Source organism: Octopus bimaculoides, chromosome 9 (assembly GCF_046866305.1).
Source record: "Octopus bimaculoides isolate indiv1 chromosome 9, ASM4686630v1, whole genome shotgun sequence".
In the NCBI taxonomy this organism is placed as follows: Eukaryota; Metazoa; Mollusca; class Cephalopoda; order Octopoda; family Octopodidae; genus Octopus; species Octopus bimaculoides.
This window is the reverse complement of record NC_142936.1, coordinates 33,057,265-33,080,909: the sequence shown is the minus strand read 5'-3', so window position 1 is coordinate 33,080,909 and position 23,645 is coordinate 33,057,265. Positions and strand designations below refer to the sequence as shown.

The 23,645-nt window shown below is 36.0% G+C and overlaps 1 protein-coding gene across 2 annotated transcripts in view; it reads right to left on the bottom strand.

Moving 5' to 3' along the window:
* LOC106869896 (mediator of RNA polymerase II transcription subunit 1) overlaps positions 1-23,645 on the bottom strand; it is a 75,650-nt gene that overhangs the window by 40,826 nt on the left and 11,179 nt on the right. The window contains exons 1-2 of one of the 2 annotated variants that reach the window (XM_052970565.2): positions 17,418-17,598; positions 2,671-2,730 (exon numbers count right to left, since the gene is read on the bottom strand). The exons of the other annotated variant lie outside the window; for it this stretch is intronic. Coding sequence (XP_052826525.1) covers positions 2,671-2,677 — 7 coding nt within the window. The 5' untranslated portion in view covers positions 2,678-2,730; positions 17,418-17,598. Of the gene's footprint in view, positions 1-2,670; positions 2,731-17,417; positions 17,599-23,645 lie in introns of those variants that run through there. 2 annotated transcript variants of the gene reach the window in all.

Sequence of the window (23,645 nt, the reverse complement as noted above, 5' to 3'; positions counted from 1 at the left end):
CACTTCACTTTCAATAGTCTTGTCTCTTAAGCTGAAAACATGTACTCCCAACAGCAGAAGGCAGCTGCAATATTAACTAGTTTCTTTAAATGGTAGTTTTCTATGGCCTTCATATGTCATATATGACCATGGTGGAGGTCCTAGTTGTCCACTCCACTGGAACAATGCTGTCTATGACTGACCAGTCCAATGTGCAAATGGTAGCCTCTATTACACAAGTTATATTTGTGGGCTGTCCCAGTGCCGTTCAAGTTGAAGTGCTCTTTTTTGTGGGTCTACCTTTTTTTCTGCCACATTCATCAGTCTCTCCAGTACAGGGTATTCAACAGAATCCAGACCTGAGCAGTATGGTATAGATGGCAGGTTATTGCACATGCAGCATGCCCTCCCCCTTTCCACATCACTGATGGATCTGAAGGAACAGCATGGCTGTTACAAATGGAACCAGTGTTGGTGTAGGAGTTACCAAAACAAGGTTGTAGACAACATCAAACTACCTCAGAGGCTCTGACTCCCAATTTTTCCTCAGGGTTTACTCGTGAAGCCTTTCCCACAGATGGGTATGCCCACAAGGAAGTGACAGTTTGGAATAGGGGTTTTCCTTCCCTTAGATGGGTTGAACCCCCAGGCTAACAATCTCCATCTGCTTAACTGGCTTGCTAATTAACCTATAGCTGGGATGCTGAAAGGTGCTAGTACTTCAGGTCAGAGTAGACTTGGGAACAATAGTGGTTAAGAGGTGATCCCACACTCCTTAAAACCTTAGAATTCCCAAACCAATTTAAAGTGATACTCAGGACATAAACTGGTAGTGTTGAAACCAAAATTTTCCCATTATTGCAGTTTAGGGTAGCAGCTTCATGCAACATAAATCAGTAGGCTGAAATTGATCTTTATAGTATAAACTTTAATAAAACAATAACACTTTTCATTTGGAAAAAAACTTACAATATTTCTACATATATAGTACACAATTTTTTAAAGTAGAATTTAAGGATGCATATTGTCCAGAACTAAATATTACTCAATCTTCCAGTTCCTAGTATGTGGGTATATTCAGGATGGAATGACTTGATATAAATAATATTTCATGTCCAAACTAATTGATATATAATGAAGAGTTTAAATCACAATAATAATGTGACATTTTTCTAAGATACTTACAATACATTAACTGTTCATTATATTTCATAAATATATCAGGATTCATAAGCCAAAGATTGTATTAATCTAGGTTACTTCTTATTTTACTGACACATAAAAAATATTGAAAAATAAAAAAAAACTCACAAGTGAATTGTAATACTCAAATGGAAACAATAGGATGATGAAATATCTACTGCATAATTTGAAGAATTTTTTCAAATTAAAAATTGCCATACCCTTAATGTCTAATGTTGAAAAGATTGTTACAAAAAAAACGTAATTAAAAAATTTGAAGTTGTTTAAAAACGAAAAACATGCTAAGACCAACACCTGAATAGTAAAATTGAGTTGACATCATAAGAATTTATAAATGATAGTATGTAAAGACTGGGTTAAAAAAAATCTTAACCTTATGGATGTGTAATGTCAATGTGAATACCCGTCAGAGTGTAAGTATCTTGAGAGAAAAGCTGAACATTAGAAGCATCAGTTGTGGTGTGCAAGAGAGACGATTGCGCTGGTATGGACATGTGGTGAGAATGGAGGAGGATAGCTGCGTGAAAAAGTGCCACACCCTAACAGTTGAGGGAACCCGTGGAAGAGGTAGGCCCAGGAAGACCTGGGCTGAGGTGGTGAGGCAAGACCTTCGTACATTGGGCCTCACCGAGGCGATGACTACGGACCGAGACCTTTGGAAATAGGCTGTGCGTGAGAAGACCCGGCAAGCCAAGTAAGATCGTTGCCAGTGCCCCTGGACTGGTTCTTGTGCAGGTGGCACATGAGATGCACCATTTTGAGCGTGGCCGTTGCCAGTACCGCCTGACTGGCTCCTGTAGGATTTTCGAGCGAGATCGTTGCCAGTGCCCCTGGACTGGCTTGTGCGGGTGGCACATAAAAGACACCATTTCGAGCGTGGCCGTTTTCGTGCGGGTGACACGTAAAAGCACCCACTACACTCTCTGAGTGGTTGGCGTTAGGAAGGGCATCCAGCTGTAGAAACTCTGCCAAATCAGACTGGAGCCTGGTGTTGCCATCCGGTTTCACCAGTCCTCAGTCAAATCGTCCAACCCATGCTAGCATGGAAAGCGGACGTTAAACGATGATGATGATGATGATGATTTAAATACACCTTCATTATCCAAATCAGATTGATTTTTAAGTAAAAATGTGATCATGTGAGTTTTTAGAATATTATCTTCACAGCATGTACACTTTTATAGCCTATGCAGCTAAAATTCAATGGTTACTTTCAAAGTTGATTGTTTCACCAAGTTTTACAATATATTTTATATAGTAATTATCATAAATCAAATTAAACTCATTTTTACATGCACCATAATACTAAATAAAAGTCAGAGTGCATTATATTGAGGTTTCATTGCCTATAATTCATGGCATGCATTACACACAAGTGCATATCAATAAATGCAGTATACAATTATTATGCTTATGACAAAAGGTTTAAATAAAATTACATGATTATCTTTGTGCCAAAATTTTCATAAAAATATAATATCAACTTACCAGTCATAATGTATCGTCTAAATACAAATCCAAGTCAGACCATAAAGTATCATGACTTACCTAAAATAAAAAATGAACACAATTCACTGTCAAAATGTGGAAATTTCAGCATTACATTTTAAAGATTAGATCAACCACTTTATTTTTTTCTTAATTACATATATGATATACAAAATTAGCAACAAGCCAACAAAGAAACTCCATAGAGTTGCTCAATTTGCTAGACATATTCATATCTTGCTCAAATTAACCCTACTGTTTTAATGAATGAGGGGCATATTGGATCATGTGGTTACATGACTAAACACAAGATGAGAATCAAGGCTGGAAGATCTTTGGTCAATAGTACTGCTTGATCAGAGCTGACCTTGGACTAAACAACAAAACTGGCATCATTTGAAATATTTGCTTCTGCTATGGTATATCAACACATCATTAGTCTATAGCAAAGGTTCTCAACAGGGGCCATTTGGAGCTTGAGGGGGGCGTTTTGGAGCAATGAGGCACTAGTGGGATATTAAGAGACTTGGGGGGGGGGGGGGTACTGGAAGACACTCATCTTTCGTAAGTTTAATTTGAAATTAATGAGTAATAGCCATATTTTCACATCTCTGCGACAGTCAGTTTAAAAAAAACTGCCTTTTTGTTTCAAATTTTCGAAAACTTAAAAAACACTTTTTCCACTTCGATGACACCAAGCAAATTCCTGGTACTATGTGTAACTGTTGTCGCTAAAGTGCAACAACAAAAGCAAAAACTAAAATCAGATGAATAGTGACAGACGATTAAAAGAAAAAATGAATAAAAGCAAAAAGCTGAATGTATGTGTGTGTTTGTGTGCAAATATATAAAGAATGGTAGTCAGAATTTTGGATCAAACTGGCTTTTGGGAGTGGCTGATAGGTATGTATGTATGGGTATGTTTTCATGATTGCCTGTGTTGCCTTTGAATTCCTTTCTGTGATTGAACTTAAATTGACCCCTGGCTATTAAAGACCCAAACACACACACACATTTGTTTTATGTTTTGTACTCATTTGAACTGTGGCTTTACACCAGATAATATTCTAAGTCTTCTGTTCTGAAATTTAAATTTTGAATTTGTCTTAATTATAAAATTACACCCCAGCTAAAAACATCTTTTGGCTTTGGAAAACAGAACCTTTTCTTTCTTTCTATATTTTTTATTAAGTTGGAATTTCTCTGTTTTGGTCAGGATTTTCCAATTTCCTGTATCAGGCAATGGACAGAAGCATTTTAAAAAAATTAAATTCATAGAGCCGAACAAAATCAGAAATATCAATTTTAATAGTAATGATGGAGAGGAGTAAACATTTTCCCTTTCCCTTACACTAACAAGAGCACAGTATGAGGGAGATTTGGCTGTTATTTCTAGCAAATTGATTTGTTGATGTAAATAAACAAAAACTGAAGGAAAAACAGACTAGCAAAACACATACACGTGTATGTATGTATATATATATATATATGAATGGGTGGAATTATGATGCAAGCACATGCTAAACCTCCTCATAACTTTTGTATTTTTAAGAATTTTTACAAATTTTTTTCAATTCTGTCTTCTGCATAATGGAATTGATATGATTATGCAGCAAAAAAAAAAAAAAAATCTCTGCATGTCCATCGGCAATATTAGCAGACAGATAGCTGTGCAGTGGTATGACATGTAGTCCAAGTAGATGAAAGCTTTTTTTACGAGGGAAAATTAAGTTGGAAGATTGGTGAAGAAGTTTTGGATACTTGTGATTGTTGTAACTGATGGTGTGCCAGTTTTTTTATGTGTGTTAAAACAAAATGTATACAGCCACGTAAATATATATATATATATATATATATATATATATATATATATCACCATCATCATCATCATCATCGTTTAACGTCTACTTTCCATGCTAGCATGGGCTGGAGGATTTGACTGAGGACTGGTGAACCGGATGGCTGCACCAGGCTCCAATCTGATCTGCCAGAGTTTCTACAGCTGGATGCCCTTCCTAATGCCAACCACTCCGAGAGTGTAGTGGCTGCTTTTACGTGCCACCGGCACGAGGGTCAGTCATGCGGTACTGGCAATGGCCACGTTCAAAATTGTGTTTTTTACGTGCCACCTGTACAGGAGCCAGTCCAGCAGCACTGGCAATGACCTTGCTCGAGTGATTTTCTAACATGCCACCAGCACAAGTGCCAGTAAGGTGATGCTGGTAACAATCACGCTCAAATGGTGCTATTTACGTGCCACTAGCACGGAAGCCAGACAGCTGCTCTGGCAATGATCACGCTCGGACAGTGCTGTTAGTGCTCCACTGACACAGGTGTCAGTCATCGAATGTGATTCAATTACGATTTATATATATATATATATATATATATATATATATATATATATATATATATATATACACATACAACAAAGCTTAATGGTGTGAATTTTCTAAAACTCCTTTAAGGACAAACGGTTTTCACAATGAATTCCAATTTAATCAGAATCTATATGATCTGAAGCATATTTGTAGAAAAGAAATATTTAATTTTCTCAAGGTTATGAAGAAGCAAATCTTTGGGGCACAATTGTGTAGATATGCCGAAATATTTATATATATACAAGGATGTATATGAAACTAAATCTGTAAATATATGTGCGTGTGTGTGTGTGTGTGTGTGTGTGTGTGTGTGTGCATGTGTGTGTGCGTGCGTGTGTGTACATATTTGTATGTTTCTGTATGCATTTATACATGTATAAGTTTCAAAAGATATTAGAATAATGGGATAAAAGTCAGTCATAAGAAATCTCCCAAAAATCTATTTCCTTAATTTTTAACTACTGTTTCTGGCACACAATTTTTATTTTGAAGTATTTAAAAAATTATTTGGAAATTATAAAAAAGAATGGTAGATTCAGACTGTCCATATTTTAAAACCACAAATTTTAAAAAAAAAAAAAATTGTGTCAGATTTTTCTCTAGAAGTTCATGACTTCATAGGAATAAGTGTGGAAAACTGCATCAAATAACGAATTTTCCAATTTTTTACTTCCTTTTTAAAAAGGTAGATTTTATGAACGAAACAAACTAGATCCTGAATAAGAAATGAATGTTTAATATGACAAATTTTCAGATTTTTTTACATTATTTTTAAAGGGGGCTGATTTTGTGACTCAAACTAACTAGATCCAAGTACAGTAAATACCATCCTCCACAATTTGCTACTCATATGAAGTACATATGTATTTCAACAATTTCTATCAAATACACTCTTTCTTGAGCATAAAAATCCTCTTCCCCAGTGACAATAACTTATATGTCAGATTGTCGCACACAAGTTGTAGCTGTTTTGATAAGGGAAATTAGAAAGGCTTGAAATGATTTCATCAGCATTTACTTGTACCAAAGTGCACTCTTTTGATAGACAACAAGTTGATCTCATAAGTGTCGCATGGTGGAAAGAAACACTATCACCAAACTTTCAATTCATTATTTTGCTTTTATTTATTTTTTTTTGCATTTCAATTTGTACATCTGTACTCCGACTGCATAAAAGCGCAGATGATGTCCTTTAGTTTTTAATCATTATCTGTTTATATCAAAATAAGTAGCATATTGAAAAATAAAAATATTTTCTAAGGGTGCCATTTGTAACTCCAAGGGTCAAAAGAGAACCTTTGGCCAAAATGGCTTGAGAACCTTTGGTCTAATAACATCTAATTTATCATATATAACTGGTTCGTTAACAACTTTTATGGATGGACGACAGGCAAAATAGTTTACACTCATTATTTCCCTTGTATTGAAGTAATGAAACTGTTTTCTCAGCTTCAAAAGTTTTAACTAACATGTGAAGAGTTAATTCTATTTTATGAAGAAAGAATAGCAGCAAAAGAGTGAGAGGAAAAAGGAAGTAGAGGACAGAGATGGGGGAAAGTAAGGGAAAAGAAATTGACAAACTGAGAGAGAGAGAGAGAGAGAGAGAGAGAGAGAGAGAGAGAGAGAGAGAGAGAGAGTGGAATTTAAGGAAGGTATGAGAGAAAACATTATCCAGATAGTTAGGGAACCAGAAGAAATGTCATGAGAACTCAGAAAGAAGATCTAAGGTGAAATAAAAGTAGAGTAAAAAAATTATGTATTTAAAGGTGATCACATAACTTTCAGTTGCAAGCAATCAAGCCAGCCAGTTGTTAAGGCCATTTACTAGCTTCATAAACTCATCCAGGCAGCTGTCTGACCTCACAACAAGCTGCATATTTATTTAGACAACCTTTTGGCCTCAAAATGTACTGAACTGAAAAACACTGAAACAACCTTTTGTTATCAAAGTGTTCTATCTGGGAGAGTGCAACTATCATGCATATAAACAACTTAAATTGCATTAAAAAAAAAAAAGGTATCTAACTTTCAATTATCAGCTACTACAACTATAAACCTATCAAAGTGCTGTATACTATTTCTTTATTTTCTATTATTACTTTAACAGTTCCTGCTTGTGAGCTAACTAAAACTAAACGATGTTGCTTTAGGTGATGGATCTTTTAGTGTTAATTTTGATGTACTTCAGATTTTTGAACTAGCAATTGAAAGTGTTTCTGATTTTCTTTGATATATATATTTTTAGACATCCTTTCACTTTAGAAGCTTTTGATGAAAACAGTCAATTCCATACATTTTGCAAAGCTTTGAATTATGCTTAATTGCTTGTATTTTCTTTAATAAATATTTTAGAAGCTACAAGCAGAGTAGCTGTAGCCTTTAATCCCAAACTTTAAGAAGTTAGAGTGCTTAAAAGTAGCCTAATGGTTCACATTATCCATATATAATATGCTTTCAACATATGAAATTTGTTCATATATATTGTATGCTTTCATTATCAGCATGAGGAGTGAAGAACTTATCTTGTTTAATGTTTATGATACATCATCTCATTGTACAACTCAGTGTAGAAACTGAGTTTATTGTAAACTCCCCTTGTAATTTTTATGTTACAAGGGTGAGCTGAAAAGTTCATAAGTTGACTAAGATACTCTCACAGACAAGACCAAATGAGGTTTTTTTTTTTTCAACATAGTTCCCCTTGTGGTCCGCACACTTCTTCCAATGTTGCAGTGCTTGGATCAAAGCTTGTTGGTCAAAAAAGTCATCAACAACAGATATGAGATTATCACTATGATACAGCTTTCCAGCCAAGTGTTTCTTCATGCTGGGGAACAGATGATAGTCAAATCAGGAGAATAGGGATGATGATGATGATCAACCATTTGTGTGCTTGAGCATTGTCCTGATGTTACAAGACACCTTTCGTCAGTTTTCCTGGGCATTTGATCTTGATAGCCTTTCATAACTGCCTCAGCAAGTTAGCACAGAACTCTCCATTGATGATGCAGACCTTATGAAGATAGACAATAAACACAATGCCTTTTACAACCCCAAAAACTGAGGCCGTCACCTTCCCTGCAGATGAAATGACCTTGGCCTTCTTGGAACAGGTGAGGAGGGATGTTTCCACTGCATGGATTATCTCTTTGTCTCTGGCTCAAAGTATCCAACACTCATCCTGAATTTTGAAATATTCAAGGAAACCAGCTGGATTGCCTCAAACAATGTTAGGTTTTCCTGTAATGTGATCAGCCTAGTGAGCTTTTGATCAGGTGTCAGAAAATGTAGCACCCACCAAGCAGAAACTTTTGTCATGTCAAGTTCATTGTGCAAAATATTCTCAACTCTCTAATAACATTGGCTATTTAACTTATAGTCAGTTGCCTGTCATCCATCATCATGTGGTGAACATGAGCAATGTTCTCCTCAGTGGTAGCAGTTGCAGGATGTCCAGACCTTGGGTCATCTTCAAGACTCTCCCTTCTCCTCCTAAATTCAGCTGGTCACTTTTGCACTATTGATAAGGCTGGAGCAACACCCTTTAGTGTAGCAACTATGTCAGCATGAAAGTCCGGGGGGGGGGGGGGGCTAAACCATTTTTCTGCAAGTACTTAATAACATCGCAACGCCAAATTTTGTTGATTTTCAAGAGAAGTTGCTACTTGTTACTTGCGAAGTCTTCTTTGAACAGTCAACTGTCAGTATACATGGAAAGAAACAAAATCAATTATTAATAAGAAGATTTCACAGTTCTTGCATCACTCCTTCACAGTCAGCTTATTAAGTTTTCAGCCCAGCCTCAGTATATTCACAATTAGGGCTATTATCAGCAAAAACTTACAGACCTTTCTCTACTAGTACCAACCCTTAAGCTATATTCTTAGTAGTCAATTTAAGTGGAGTTGGTTGAACTTATGAATTCCCGTCTATATTGTTAGCTTGCCCTTGTTCTAACAGCATCAGTTTCTTGCCAGACAAGCTTTCTCTATGAGACATAAACAACTCAATCACATAATCCTCTATGACTTCTTCAAACACTCCATCCAGCAAGGCTCACAATACCTTTACGAATTTGATGTAAACTTTTAGCTTGTGGAAAGCTTGTAGTCTAAAATCTAGCCATATATTTTCCCAATTACCATTCAAAGTAAAGGATTTCATTTCATCATGTGATTCAGCTATGTTATCCACAGCATCGATAATGTTGAACTGCTTCCAGAAGTTTCTAACTGGAGGTTTATCTCTCTAAACAGTGATTGTCATACAAGTTGTTTGAAAGTTGTTGTTGTCAGATAATACTAGGGCTATATATTCTGCTCTCACATTACCAGAAAGCTCATTTAAGTTCACTGGATGGTTTGATGTAAAAGGAGCAATACTTTGTTAGAAATGTCTGGCATTTGTACCGTTCTACAACAGGACAAAGAATGTTTACAAATTACTCTTTGAACAGTTTCTTAGTTCTCCACACTTTATTTGAATGTTAAATTTGAAGTAAGTTACATTTTCTGTAACCCTTAAACAACCTTGGATTTTCAAAGTGATTCATAAGTAGAAGCTTTAATTTCATCAGCAGCAATTCTTTCCCAAAGTGTCAGACAATTTTTGGAAGCTTTAAAGGCTTGCTTTTTTTGCAAACCCTTCAGGAATCATTTATAAAACATCAAATGCAAACCCCTTACAATTCCTTTTTACACTACTGCCTTCAGTTCCAATTGGTAGCTTCTTTCCAGATATCTTGAATTGCAGGTAAATCCAATGGCAGTGGTGAGCAAGAATTATCCACAACAAATAGCAGCAGTAAAGAATGGTTTTATTAGAGCAAAATTTGTTGTGTTTGTTGTTAATAGTACTGTTGAGGATGTTTAGTTCTAAATCAATTTGCACTAATCTCAGATTAAAGACAATTCACTCAACTTTTAAAGTACAATAGGGTACCACATTATCTCATCATCATCATCATTTAACATCCACTTTCCATGCTGGCATGAGTTGGACGGTTTGAGTGAGGACTGGCAAGCCAGATGGCTGCACTAGGCTCCAATCTGATCTGGCAGAGTTTCTACAGCTGGATGCCCTTCCTAATGCCAACCACTCCAAGAGTGTAGTGGATGCTTTTACGTGCCACCTGCACAGGAGCTAGTCCAGCAGTGCTGGCAATGGCCTCACTCAAATGTTGTTTTTCATGTGCCGCTGGCACAGGTGCTAGTAAGGCAACACTAGTAGTGATCATGTTCAAATGGTGCTTTTTACGTGTCACAGGTACGGGAGCCGGTCAGCAGCCCTGGCGACGATCACGCTCGAATGGTGCTCTTAGCATTCCACTAGGACGGATGCCAGTCATGCAGTGCTGTCATTGAATTTGATTTTGATTTCACTTGCCTCAACAGGTTTTTGCAAGCAGAGTTTAGTGTCCAATGAAGGAAAGGTACGCATAAGTGGGCTGGTTACATCCCTGGCATAAGCCACAGGTTATGGTCTCACTTGGCTTGTAGGGTTTTCTCAAGCACAGCATATTTCCAAAGGTCTCTGTCATTAGTCATTGCCTCGGTGAGACCTATTGTTCGAAGGTCGTGCTTCACCACCTCATCCCAGGTCTTCCTGGGTCTACCTCTTCCACAGGTTCCCTCAACTGCTAGGGTGTGGTACTTCTTCACACAGCTATCCTCATCCATTTTCACCACATGACCATACCAGCGCAATCATTTCTCTTGCACACCACAACTGATGCTTCTTAGGTCTAACTTTTCTCTCAAGGTACTTACACTCTATCAAGGATGCACACTGACATTACACATCCAGCGGAGCATACTGGCTTCGTTCCTTGCAAGCTTATGCATGTCCTCAGCAGTCACGACCCATGTTTCACTGCCATGTAGCATGGCTGTTCATACACATGTGTCATACAGTCTACCTTTTACTTTGAGCGAGAGGCCCTTTGTCACCAGCTGAAGTAAGAGCTCTCTGAACTTTGCCCAGGCTATTCTTATTCTAGCAGCTACACTTTCAGAGCACGCACCCCTGCTACTGACTTGGTCACCTAGGTAGCAGAAGCTCTCAACTACTTGTAGTTTTTCTCCCTGGAATGTGACAGAAGTTGTTCTATGCACATTTTCAATAGTTATTGCACCTGAACATCTGCCTGAACATACAAAAACTATCTACCCAGTTAGCCTTCCTTTGATATTGCTGCACCTCTTATGTGTCCATAGCTTACACTGGCTAAATCTTATTGTTTCTACCTATGCCTTTTCTACAGATTAAGCAGGGTCATCTACTTGAAGGGATTTGTGGTTTGTCTGCCTCCCTACTTACGAAGACTTCGGTTTTTGCTAGGTTGACTCTAAGGCCCTTCGCTTCCACACCTGAAACTTCTCCTGTAGTTCTGATAGTGACTCAGCAATTAGAGCAAGGTCATCAGCATAGAGGAGCTCCGAGGGGCATCCTGTCTTGAATTCCTCTGTTATTGCCTGGAGGACTATGATAAATAGGAGGGGACTGAGGACTGAACCTTGGTGGACCCCTAACTCTAATCAAAATTCTTCACTGTACTCGTTGCCAACCCTCACCTTACTGACAGCACCCCTGTACATGGCTCGCACAACTCTCACTAACCATTCTTCTATCCCTAGTTTCCTCATTGACCACCAGATAAGGGATTGGGGGACCCGTCAAAGGCTTTCTCCATGTCAACGAAAGCCAGGTACAGAGGTTTATCTTTGGCTAGGTATTTCTCCTGCAGCTGTCTTACCAGAAATATAGCATCAGTGGTGCTTTTCCCTGGCACAAACCCAAACTTCACCTCATCTGAACTGACTCTCTCCCTAATTAGTTGGACTATGACCCTCCCCGTGACCTTCATTACCTGATCCAACAACTTGATACCTCTGTAATTATTTGTATATAAAGCGTCACCTTTACCTTTGTAGCAGTTGACTATGGTGTTGCTACACCAGTCATTGGGTATGACTCCTTCGTGTATCACCTGATTAACTATACAGGTGACTAGACTATAGCCGACACCGCCAGATATTTTGAGTATCTCTGCAGTGATTCCTGATGGGCTGGGGGCTTTCCCTGTCTTCATACTCTTAATTGCTTTATCTACCAAGGTACTGTTAATTCGGATAGCTGGTCCCTCTGTTGAGTCGACATTTGGCAGACTCTTTCTCCCATTCATTCTCTTTATTGAGCAACCTTTCATAGTGGTGTCTCCAAACCTTTCTCTTTGCAGCCTTGTTTAGTGCAAGTGAAGCATCATCCATGCGGACACATTTCTCTCCTACGACATCACGATTCTCTCTCACAGACTGTCTTGCAACACGAGATACCTCAAGTCTTTGGTCCTTACGCGCAGAACATTGGCAAATTTTTTCTTATCTGCTTCCCTTTCTGGCTAAATAAAGCTGTCTCCTAGCTTCCCTTCTGGCAGTCTGATGCCAGAAGGGAAGCTACCACCATTCTTCCAGTCCTTCCAAGCCTGTTTCTTTTGTCTAATAGCCCTGTCAACCACATTGTTCCACCACCAAGTTACCTTGGGTCAAAAGGGGACTTTGAACCATCCACAGATTTGGTCAGTGGCTCTCAGCAGGTTGTCCCGTAGAAACCTCCAGTTGTCTTCCACATTATGTGATGCTATATCCCCTTCTATTTCATCAAAGGCTTCGAGTAATATGTCTCTAAATCTCTGTCCATTCGCAGGATCTTTGAGCTTCCAGACCCTTCTCAGTCTATGTTGAGGGGTATATTCTTCGCCTGGGAAGGTTTTGGCATTTATAAGCAGCCATCTTTCCCTTTTTCTGGCAAGGATGTAGTCAATTTGGCTAGTGTGTCTGCCAGAACGGTAGGTGACTAGGTGACTGGCAGGTTTCCTGAAGTTAATATTGCAAACCATATGATCATTTGCATCGCAGAACTCCAGCAGCCTGGTTCCCTCCTCATTGCGAGAGCCAAAACCATAGCCTCCATGTATGCCATGGAAACCCCCTGTATGTTGTCCAACATGTCCATTGAAGTCACCAGCTATAAAGAGAAGGTCCCTGTCATTCGTCAACAAGGTAGTCTGCAAGAGGGTGTCATAAAATCGGTCTTTCTGTCCATCAGATAGCCCCGGTTGAGGGGCATAGGCCGAGATAATGGTTGCTAACCTATGATGAAGCACTAATCTAATCTTAAGTATTCTGTCACATACTCTGACTTCCTCGATTATTGACTTTTATTTTAGATGGAGTTCCTTAACTTGTTCATACTACTGTTGCTGTAGTTGACCAGTAAGGAGTTGGTGTTGGTTGTGCTAATAATAGATAACAGTATGTTTATAGTAATGCACGTATGCGCACACACATGGGTACGAGACATTTTGGCAGTCATGTTGACCCTGGCTATTTAACATTGCTGATTCAAAACTGACATGCTTAACAGCAGTTTTGTCCCTGGGACCTTTTAGCACCATGAAAAAATTTGTTTTTGTCTTAGTTGACAACTAACTTGTAATCACAACTACTAAACTGTTTAACTTTCTGATTCACTTACTGTATGTCTTGGCAGAAGAAATATTGAAGAAATGTGGAAAAGAAAAATTTTATCACAGTTGATTTCTGAACATCTTTTAACAAAGTAGAACTGATGGTAAGTTTAAATTTTAGTGTTGTGAATAGAAAAGTCAAACAAATATATTAAAATGTATTAAATGATCCCAATTGCTACAAACACATCTCCCATTAGTTGCTTATGCATGTGAGTGTTTTTTCCTTTATGAAGAAAGGATGTGTTTGTAGCATTGGGGATCACTCCTCTCTCTCTGTTTTATGTGTGTCTACCTCCAGTGCCAAAAAATACTATCATCAAAACAGGCTCAATATCCAGGCAACCATGGCTAAGAAGAAAGTGTAGTTTTTAAACTATCAAAATTCATCCAAATTTCCATAAAGTGAAATTACAGACTATATCCCAAAGTTAGTGGCAATACTTTATAATTTCTATAAGCATGAAATCCAGTAACATGTGGTAACCACAATTTAGGACTGCCTGTATTTTGTTCTATCTTACCTTTATGCTACACCAGTTTTATGTGCATTTAAGTTCAATTGAAAATTCAAGGTGCATAATTCTTCTATGTTACAATTTTGTTGTATACCCAGCTGAATATTAGGGTTAAGTAGGATTTGCTGGTATGACAGCACCAACTGACTCATAAGCAAGACCAGCAAGACTAGTATCCTTAAGCATGGTCAGGAGTATTTGCCAGTTGCTTAATCCTTTTGATACCAACCTGTCTGAAAATACCTCTGGTTCTATGATACAAGCTCCCAATTTTAAAGTTATCTCGATTAAAACCTTCCATCAGATTTTCTGTTAACCCTTTCGTGACCAAACCGCCCAAAACCACCCGTAATCACCTATTCATATTTAAATGAGAATATCCAATCAAATCTCGTTAGTACATTTGTGAAAACACGTGATTATACTGTGTAAACACTTCAGCTATAGCTTTGTACGAAGATCGACGTGTTTTTTTAAATTTGTGAATTTTGTGAGATTTTTTTTCCAAATTTGTTCCTGTTCTGTTTGTAAAATTTGTAACCCTGACAAAAAAAAGGGATGCAAATTTTATTCTGTCAAGCAGCGAGTCAGAATTTGAAGGATTTTCCATTGAAGACCTTGATGAATCTGTAACTGAAAAAAAAACGCATGTGGTTTTTGATGAATCCGATGTTTCATTTTCCGAAAGTGAATGCAGTGGATCAGAGAGCTCCAATGATAGCGATAAAGAAAATGAATCGGTACCGGAATGGAATGAAAATTTGAAAACTTTCTTTCAGTGATTTTTCTGAAGAAACTGGACCAAATCACAGTCTTACCCAGGAGAGTAAAGCTTTAGACTATTTCTTTTTACTTTTCCCTATGAGCTTATTTGAATTAATTACGGCGGAGACAAACCGTTACGCTGAATATAAACAAAGCGTAAAAAAGGATAGTTTGTGATTTCCCACAAACTTGAATGAAATGAAGGCATATTTTGCCATAAATATTATTATGGGCATTAGAAAGCTTCCCAGAATAACGAATTACTGGAGTAGTGATGAACTCTTTGGAGATGATTATGTCTCAAGTATAATGACGAGGACACGGTTTTTGAAATTAACACAATACTTACATGTAAGAGACACGAGCAGTACACCAGTACGTGGAGAACCAGACTTTGATCCCTTATTTAAAATAAGACCCCTCATAGACTGTGTTCAAAACACATATAAAACAGTCTATAGACCAGGGAGACATCTATCAATTGATGAGGGTATGGTGGGCTATAAAGGCCGAGTGCGTTTTCGGCAATATATGCCAAGAAAGCCCACAAAATGGGGGATCAAAGTTTGGAAGATTTGTGAATCAAATACTGGGTACTGCTCTGGATTTGAATTTTATACTGGCAAAAGAGACAATTATGTAAGTCAGCATGGCCTAGGGTATGATGTGGTCTGGAATTTATCACTTCCATACCATAACCAGGGCCGTATATTATTTTTTGACCGCTTTTTCAGTTCGGTCAAACTTGCGGAGAATTTAGATACTGTGGCAACACATTCATGTGCTACAGTGGTCGCTAGTAGAAAAAGACTGCCGTTGGATATAAAAAAAGCAAAATTAAGAAAAAAAGGTGAAATAATTCAATGGCAGAAAGGAAATTTGCTAGCGACCGCATACAGAGATAAGAGGCAGATTAATTTTCTGTCTACCTGTGCATGGCCACATGTAGATGAAAATGGCACGCCATTTGTGAACCTCGATTATAACAGGTACATGGGTGGTGTAGATCGGCTGAATCAGATGATGTCTTATTATCCAGTTGGCAGACCGGGGAATAAATGGTGGCGATACCTGGTTTGGTATATAGTAAATATGAGTATTACTAATGCGTTTATACTATATACCAAATCGGGGCCAGCTTGAAAGCGATGCGATCATCTGCAGTTCCGTGCAGATGTAGCAACGCAACTAAGAGCTGGTTATTCCTCAAAAAAAATAACTGTAGGGAAAAAAAGCAAAGCCTGCAAGAGAGATATCCCTCTGAATTCGGCCGATCTCCATAAATTAGAAAAAAATCGAGGGTCGCAAAAAGCAGTGTCGCGAATGCCTTCATCAAAAAAGAAAAGCTCCTAGTGGAAGGGCTGTTGAAACAACTTTCCAATGTGCATTCTGCAAGGTTGCATTATGTAGAGCAGGGTGCTTTATAAGTTTTCATGATAGAAATATTGTTTGATTTGTATATATGTGTGATTTCATTTTATAAATATTTTCAAATTTACTTCGTTTTTATTTTTCTTTGTGTAATTTTAATTTACCTGTTATTTTAATTTACCTGTAAGGTGAGTGACGAATTTTGATTAATTTATTTTGTAAATCATTATTGTATATTTATGTGTATCTATGTATATGGGAGAGCTTATTTAATCTAGTTGATGGTGTGTGTGTATTTTTTTTTTTAGTTTTCTTCACAGACAAATTCCAGTCTTTTGTTTTATTTATACCTTTATGGTACACCTGTCTTTTCTGTGTGTTTAAATTCACCTGATGAATCCAGTAATGTGCACAACTCTTCTATAATAATATTTTGTTGTATATCCAATTGAATATTAGCTAATAACCCATTTTCTATAGCGATGTTTGAACAAAAATTTTAATAATTTTATAAATTTTATATTTTGTTGAATTTACCTGTATTTACCTGTAATTAGAGTCACTCTGTGACAAAAATTTTGGTATAGAATTAGTTGAGAACCTTTCATTAAATTATCTTCCAAAAATCACATTAATATGTTGATAAATAAAAAAGTTAGAGTCGTTTAATGAAACCAGACTAAATTTATGATTATGTTAGAAATTAATTGAAACACATAAGGGGTGTATTTTGGTCAGAAATATGGTAACGAAAGGGTTAATATATGTTCTAAATACCAGCTTAAAAATGAAAGTTATTTTAACTAATTCTAAATTATTCTAAAATTTAATTGAAACAAAGACTGATTAGTTTGATAGAAATATAGCAACAAAAGTGTTAATGAAGAAAATTAATTTCAGTATGTTGTGATACCATATGGTAATGACAAGAAAATAATTTCTAAATCTGCATTTTTTCACAACTAAACAGAAAACAATATGCTTGTGTAATAAATAATGAAAACTAACAAATGTTTGTTTTTTGTAAGTGGGTTGATGAGTCACAATTGCATCAAATACATGTCTTCTAGCCAAAATATTCTGTATTTATGATAACAGACCTTAAAATTGTTAAACAAAAATCAAGAAAGAAACAAAAACAAAGAAATGGTTTTAGATAAATGAAAACGAAAATTGCCAACTCACATAGGAGGAAGTTTCCATAATTGGTAGAGAACCCTGAGAGGCTATTTCCATAGCCTTATCAAGCAAATAGACCAAAAGACATAGTGCAGAATTAAGTATCTCCAAAATCTGACTTAGGAATGTACTGTCATAATGAAGACTGCAATATCAACTCCTCTTAGCACCAAACTCACATATACCTAAAAAAAAGTAAAAAAACATTACAGACATAAAATGGAACAGTAAAATAAATTGTCAATAAGTTAGAAGGAAAATTTATGCAAAACATTATAAATCAATGACTTTAGAAGTTGTCAATTAGCTATAACAAATATCACTTATTTTAAAACCAATGATTCTAAATAGAAGATGTCTTGTCATTGAATGCCCTGACATCATTAAGTGCAGAAGACTTGAAAGTCTATTTCTCAAGTAAATCTGGATTCAATAAGACACAGGGTTTCTTTTTTCATTTTGTTTTTTACTTTTTAATCTAAAGGAGAAGGGCAAAACAACATCAGGGTTGGTCAAGAGATTAGAATGTTGAATGCTTCAATTCTTGTAACTTTTTGGAGATGTTACTACAGGATGCAACTGTAGATATGAACTAAAGGCATCTAAATGTGATTTACCAATGTAAAAGGGTATAACTAATCTAAGAAGTATAATAGTATGTTAATAGGTACATGAACTGTAACGATGGGCAGGTACTTTATAACAATTTTGTGCTTCTAAAAGGAAAACCAATCACCTTGATGGAATTTTAGTTTTGATTAAATCTTTCCAGAAAAAGACCAATAGAAATGTTACAATGAACATCTATAAGAATTCTAGTGTTTGTTTTTTATGATTCTGATTTCCAATTTAAGTGTAAATAGGTTGTGATCTTCTGATGTTGACAAAGAACGAAGTGGTGATTATTATTATTATAATAAAAGCGGTGAGCTGGCTGAATCATTAATACACTAAATGAAATGCTAAGCAGTATTTTGTCCATTGCTACATTTTGAGTTCAAATTCTGCCGAGGTTCACTTTGCCTTTCATCCTTTCGGGGTTGATAAAATAAATACCAGTTGAACACTGAGGTTGATGTAACCAACTAGTCCCCGCCACCAAAATTGCTGCCCCTGTGGCAAAATTTGTAATTATTATTATTATTATTATTATTATCATTATTATTAAGGCAGCAAACTGGCAGAACCGTTAGCATGACAGGCATAATGCTTAGTGGCATTTCATCTGTCCTTACATTCTAAGTTCAAATTTTGCTAGTCACCTTTGCATGTCATCCTTTTGGGATCAATGAAATAAGTACTAGTGGAACCTTGGGGTCAATGTAATTGACTAGTCCTCTCCTCCCAAATTTCAGGCCTAGTACCTATAGTAGAAAGGATTATTATTATCATTATTATTACTATTATTATAGTGGTGGTGGACTGGCAGAATCATTAGAGTTCTGCATTCAAGTCATGCCAAGGTCAGTTTTGTTTTTATCTCTCTGTGATTGATAAAATGAAGTAGCAATCAAATACTGGGATTAATGGTGTTGACTAATCCCCTCTTCTGAAAACTACTGGCTTTGTGCCAAAATTTATGAAATTACTATTATTGAGGGTGCATGGCTTAGTAGTTAGGGTGTTGCACTCACAATCACTAAATCGTGACTTCAATTCCTAGACTGGGTGGTGTGTTGTGTTCTTGAGCAAAACACATCATCTCACATTGTTCTGCAATCACTGCAATACCTGATGCATGGTACACCATACACCTGTTCAGACAACATTGATTTGATGAAGAGTGTGAGCTAATGTGTGGCATGAACATTTGATCACTATAAACAAATCATTTGTGCAGGTCATTCAGCAAAAAGCTGAACTCTCATGCCGTCTTCAATGCGAGAGTCCATGATCATGATCGTTATTATTATTATTATTATTATTATTATTATTATTATTATTATTATTATGGCCTGGTGTCTATAGTAGAAAGGATTATTATCTTTATTATTAGTATTATTATTATCATAGGCAGTGAGTGGGCCAAATTGTTAGAGCATTGGAGAAAATGCTTTGCAGTATTTGTTCTGGCTCTTTATGTTTTGAGTTCAAATCCCACCAGGTCAACTTTGCTTTGCCGTTTTGGGGTCAATAAAATAAAGCACCAGTCAAGTACTGGAGTCAATGTAACTGATTTACTCCTTCCCAATTAAACTGCTGGCTCTGTGCCATAATTAGACAGAATAGTTATCATTTGACAGAACTGTTAGTACGTCAGACAAAATGCTTAGCAGCATTTTTTCCTGCTATGTTCTGAGTTGAAACTCAGCTGAGATTGACCTTGCCTTTCATTCTTTCAAGAGTTAATAACATAAGTACCAGTCAAGTACTGGATTCAAAGTAATTGACTACAGGATTCCTCTAAATTTCAAGACTTATGCCTATACTAGAAAGAATTATTATCATGAAGGTAGTGAGCTGACAGAACCATTAGTGTGCCAGACAAAATGTTTAGTAGGATATTGTCTGTCTTTACATTCTGAATTTAAATTCTGCCGAGGTCAACTTTGCATTTCATCCTTTTGGGGTTGATAAAATAAGAACCTGTTGAGCACTGGGGTTGATGTAATTGATTTACCCCCTCCCCTAAAACCATTGGCCTTGTGCTAAATTTTGAAACTATTATTATAATTAACTTGTGAGTATTACTGGAAAATGTGCGGGAGTTAAAGTTACAAGATAGAAATGGTAGCTTGTTATCAAACATGGTTTTCAAACACAGTGTTAGAAAATATGTCGCCATAAAGACATTAAATTGAAGTTAAAATGATTAAGTTGTTAAACTACATCTGTTATCTTTACAATATTTAGTTCAAATAGCCTGGTCTCCAATCATCATTAAGTATCTTATTTCTGGATGTGTCTAAAGTGTAGCAGGCTATACCTTGATTTGAAATTAAGACTTGTTGGTTCCAATCAGGAAATTTATTGTAAACAACAACTGAACTTTGCAAACTGAGTTATTAAAAAAATCTAGCCAATAGAATTATATGTAAACAATTGCCAGATTAATTGAGTAATGATGCCACCACAAATCTTCCTAATCAGATTTGTTAAAACTGGTTCTTTTTTTTTTATTTCTAATTTTTCTTTTTGTTCTACCAGATTGTTACATTTGGCAATATCATGGTAACAATAAAGTACCTTATGAAGTGCTGAACATTGACTTGTCTTCATTTCATCAACTTTAGTATTTATTCCATAGTTACAACAGTAACAAGCCGAGATTCAAAGTAGGAAGCTGTATTTCTAAACTATGAGAAATGACATTCCTATCAAATTGGCCACTAACACAATTGTAGGTGTTTTAAATTTACCTGGCAGCTATACTGAGCTGCCATAGGAAGATTTATTAATAGGATATCTGGCAAGTGTCAAATGTACTATTTCTTGATTTTTCTAAGTTTCTGCTGTGGTGTAGTATCAATTATGGAAATTCCATTTCATTTCTTGCATCTTCATATGTTCACCTATTCTTAAACTTAAGTGTTTTTCTTTTTATTAAGACTTTCTAATGTTTTCTATTAAAGAAGACTTAAAGACCTTAAAGAAGACTCCAGTTTTTTCCATTAGATGCCAATGTGTGCTGTGCTTTTGACTACAAGCTATCTGTTTTAATTCTCAACACTTATGTTTTAAAATGAATTGTCAAATCAGCTCATTTTAAACAATACACAAAATAAAAGCTTAAGAGCAAAGTAATACCTCAGGAAGTTTTAAAATACTAAGAGAAAAACTGAAGGATTTATAAATTTGATGCAACTTAGTGGTTCCTTACAAGCTACATAAACCCCCTCTCTCACAAATTCCAATTATATAGGTAGTGTTTAATGCTAAATTTTATGGAATACATAAATTTTCACACAATTTTAGAGATAAATTTGTGGAATACAAAAATATTCACACAAAACTAACCACCTTTTAACTAAAAACAAATATTGAAATACATATCCACCTTGACTCCTCCACAACTTTCTTTAAATGGCTGGTCAAAGGGGAAAGGGGGCATCCATGACCTCTCTGCAGGCCTCTATGATTTGTGTGTTAGTGGAATGAGAACCACAACTTGCTGGAGTACGAAATAGCACATCAAGATATTGTGTCATCCTCAGACTAGAGATCTGGTCTAGAAGCTCGCAACATAGTGGTCTGTGCTAAATGTATTTAACTATCAGGAGATGTTGTTACATGAGGGGAAAGATAAAGTTGACTTCTCAGAATGGTAGACGCTTTTAATTCCATTTTTTAAATTCATTTTTTTTCAATTAATCATGCATTATCTCACAGCTTTGAGATTTTGAGATCTGGCCAGTTTAAATATAAGACAGGTAGAATATTTAAGAAAGATACGGCTAGTTTAAGTGCTAAAGGGTTAAAATAATCAAACAGCTTAGTTATTTCTAATATTTTCTTCTAAGATACAAATTGCAAATACAGTAGAATCCCACAAATATAATACAGAAAGTAGCAAAACTTTGATTAAGTAAGATCATCCATATAATTAGTACACAAAAATTCTCACTGAAGACACTTAAAATCTAAAAACAAGTAAGGAAGCTAACTCTGGAAATATCAGCTAATCTCAACCAATAGGAAATGAATAGGATGCAGATGGGAGAGGATCTTGCTTTTAAAGCCGAAAGCAGCACACACACACACACATATATATATATATATATATATATATATATATATATATATATATATATATATATGGGAGAATTTACAAAAAAAAACAACAGATGAAGACAGCTGGTGTAAACAACAAATGGATGTATTAGTTTAACGCTCGGGAATATATATATATATATATATATATATATATATATATATATATATATATGTATATATATCTTAATATATAAATCTGAAATTGTGTGTTTGTGTGAAGCCTTTTTGAATGTTTATAGAAATCCACATTTTCCACTTTTTCGTAAAAATGTTTACATCAATGGAATTTTCTCGATCTGAACTTTCCAGTGCAGTAATTAGATTTTTTTAAATTCCGTTTACTTTGTGTGATTTAAGGGAGATTTGGCTGTTGTTTCTAGCAACTTTTATATTTCATCCCTGCTACCTGGAACGCCATTCTTACACACGCGCTCAACATAAAAATATAGGGAGTAAAAGAGGGAGAGAAAGTGATACATACAACGTCATAGATTAAACTTTCATCTCAGTATTCTTTACCTATTTTTCATAACATAGATACGTAAAAACACACACAACCACACATACATGACCTGTGACAACAACATACACATTGCTCTCAATCTCTATTCATTTCTCCCCCTCTTCCTCTCTCGCTCTCTCAAACGTATACACGTGCAAGTAAACAATCATTCACATCGTGGTATATTTACAAGACATTGATGGCATAACTACAGAGTTGTATCCCCCAAATTTGGAAAGTCATAACTTTCATAAAAATGAATATTTTTTTATGAAATTTTCTATGCATATATTATTTATTATGTAGATTCCAAATATACAAAGATTTTCGGTGAAAATGTTTTGGAAGGGGGTGGGGTACAATATTCGGAAATTCCAATTAAATTCCTCTTAACTTCCAGGAAAATGAATATTTTTTCATGAAATTTTGTACAAATGTAGCTTGATGTATGTACATTTCAAGCATGTAGGAATTTTGAAGGAAACAACTGCAGGTTATTTTTGAGAAGTGTTCCCCACTCGGTGGTGTTTCGGAGCAAGTCGTCCATATTTGTTTCATTTTTCTCTATTATGTGCTTATGTGCATCCTTAGATTTCTAATGAAGTAATAGGCAGTGAAGAGAAGCAGTCATAAGAAAACTTTTAACTACCCCTATTCCTTTCTCTCCCCCTCTCTACCTCTTCCTCTCTCGCTCTCTCAAAAGCATACACGTGCAAGTACACAATCATTCAGTAAAATATAACTCATGTTCGTCAATGTTTTGTAAATTTACCAAGATTTTCACTAGGGTGATAGGGTTAGGGTTTTAGGGTCAGGGTTAGGGTTTAGGATTAATTTTACAGTTACGGATTTTAGGGTTAGGGTTAGTGTTAGGGTTAGGGTTGGGTAATTGTGCGGGTGTTAATCTGAAAAATTACAGATATGTGAAAAGTACCGACCCTGCCATCTATTATAACTTTTGTTGTTCTGCTTAATATATACATAGATTATGCCTCCAAAGAAGAGAGTTTGCTGGGGAA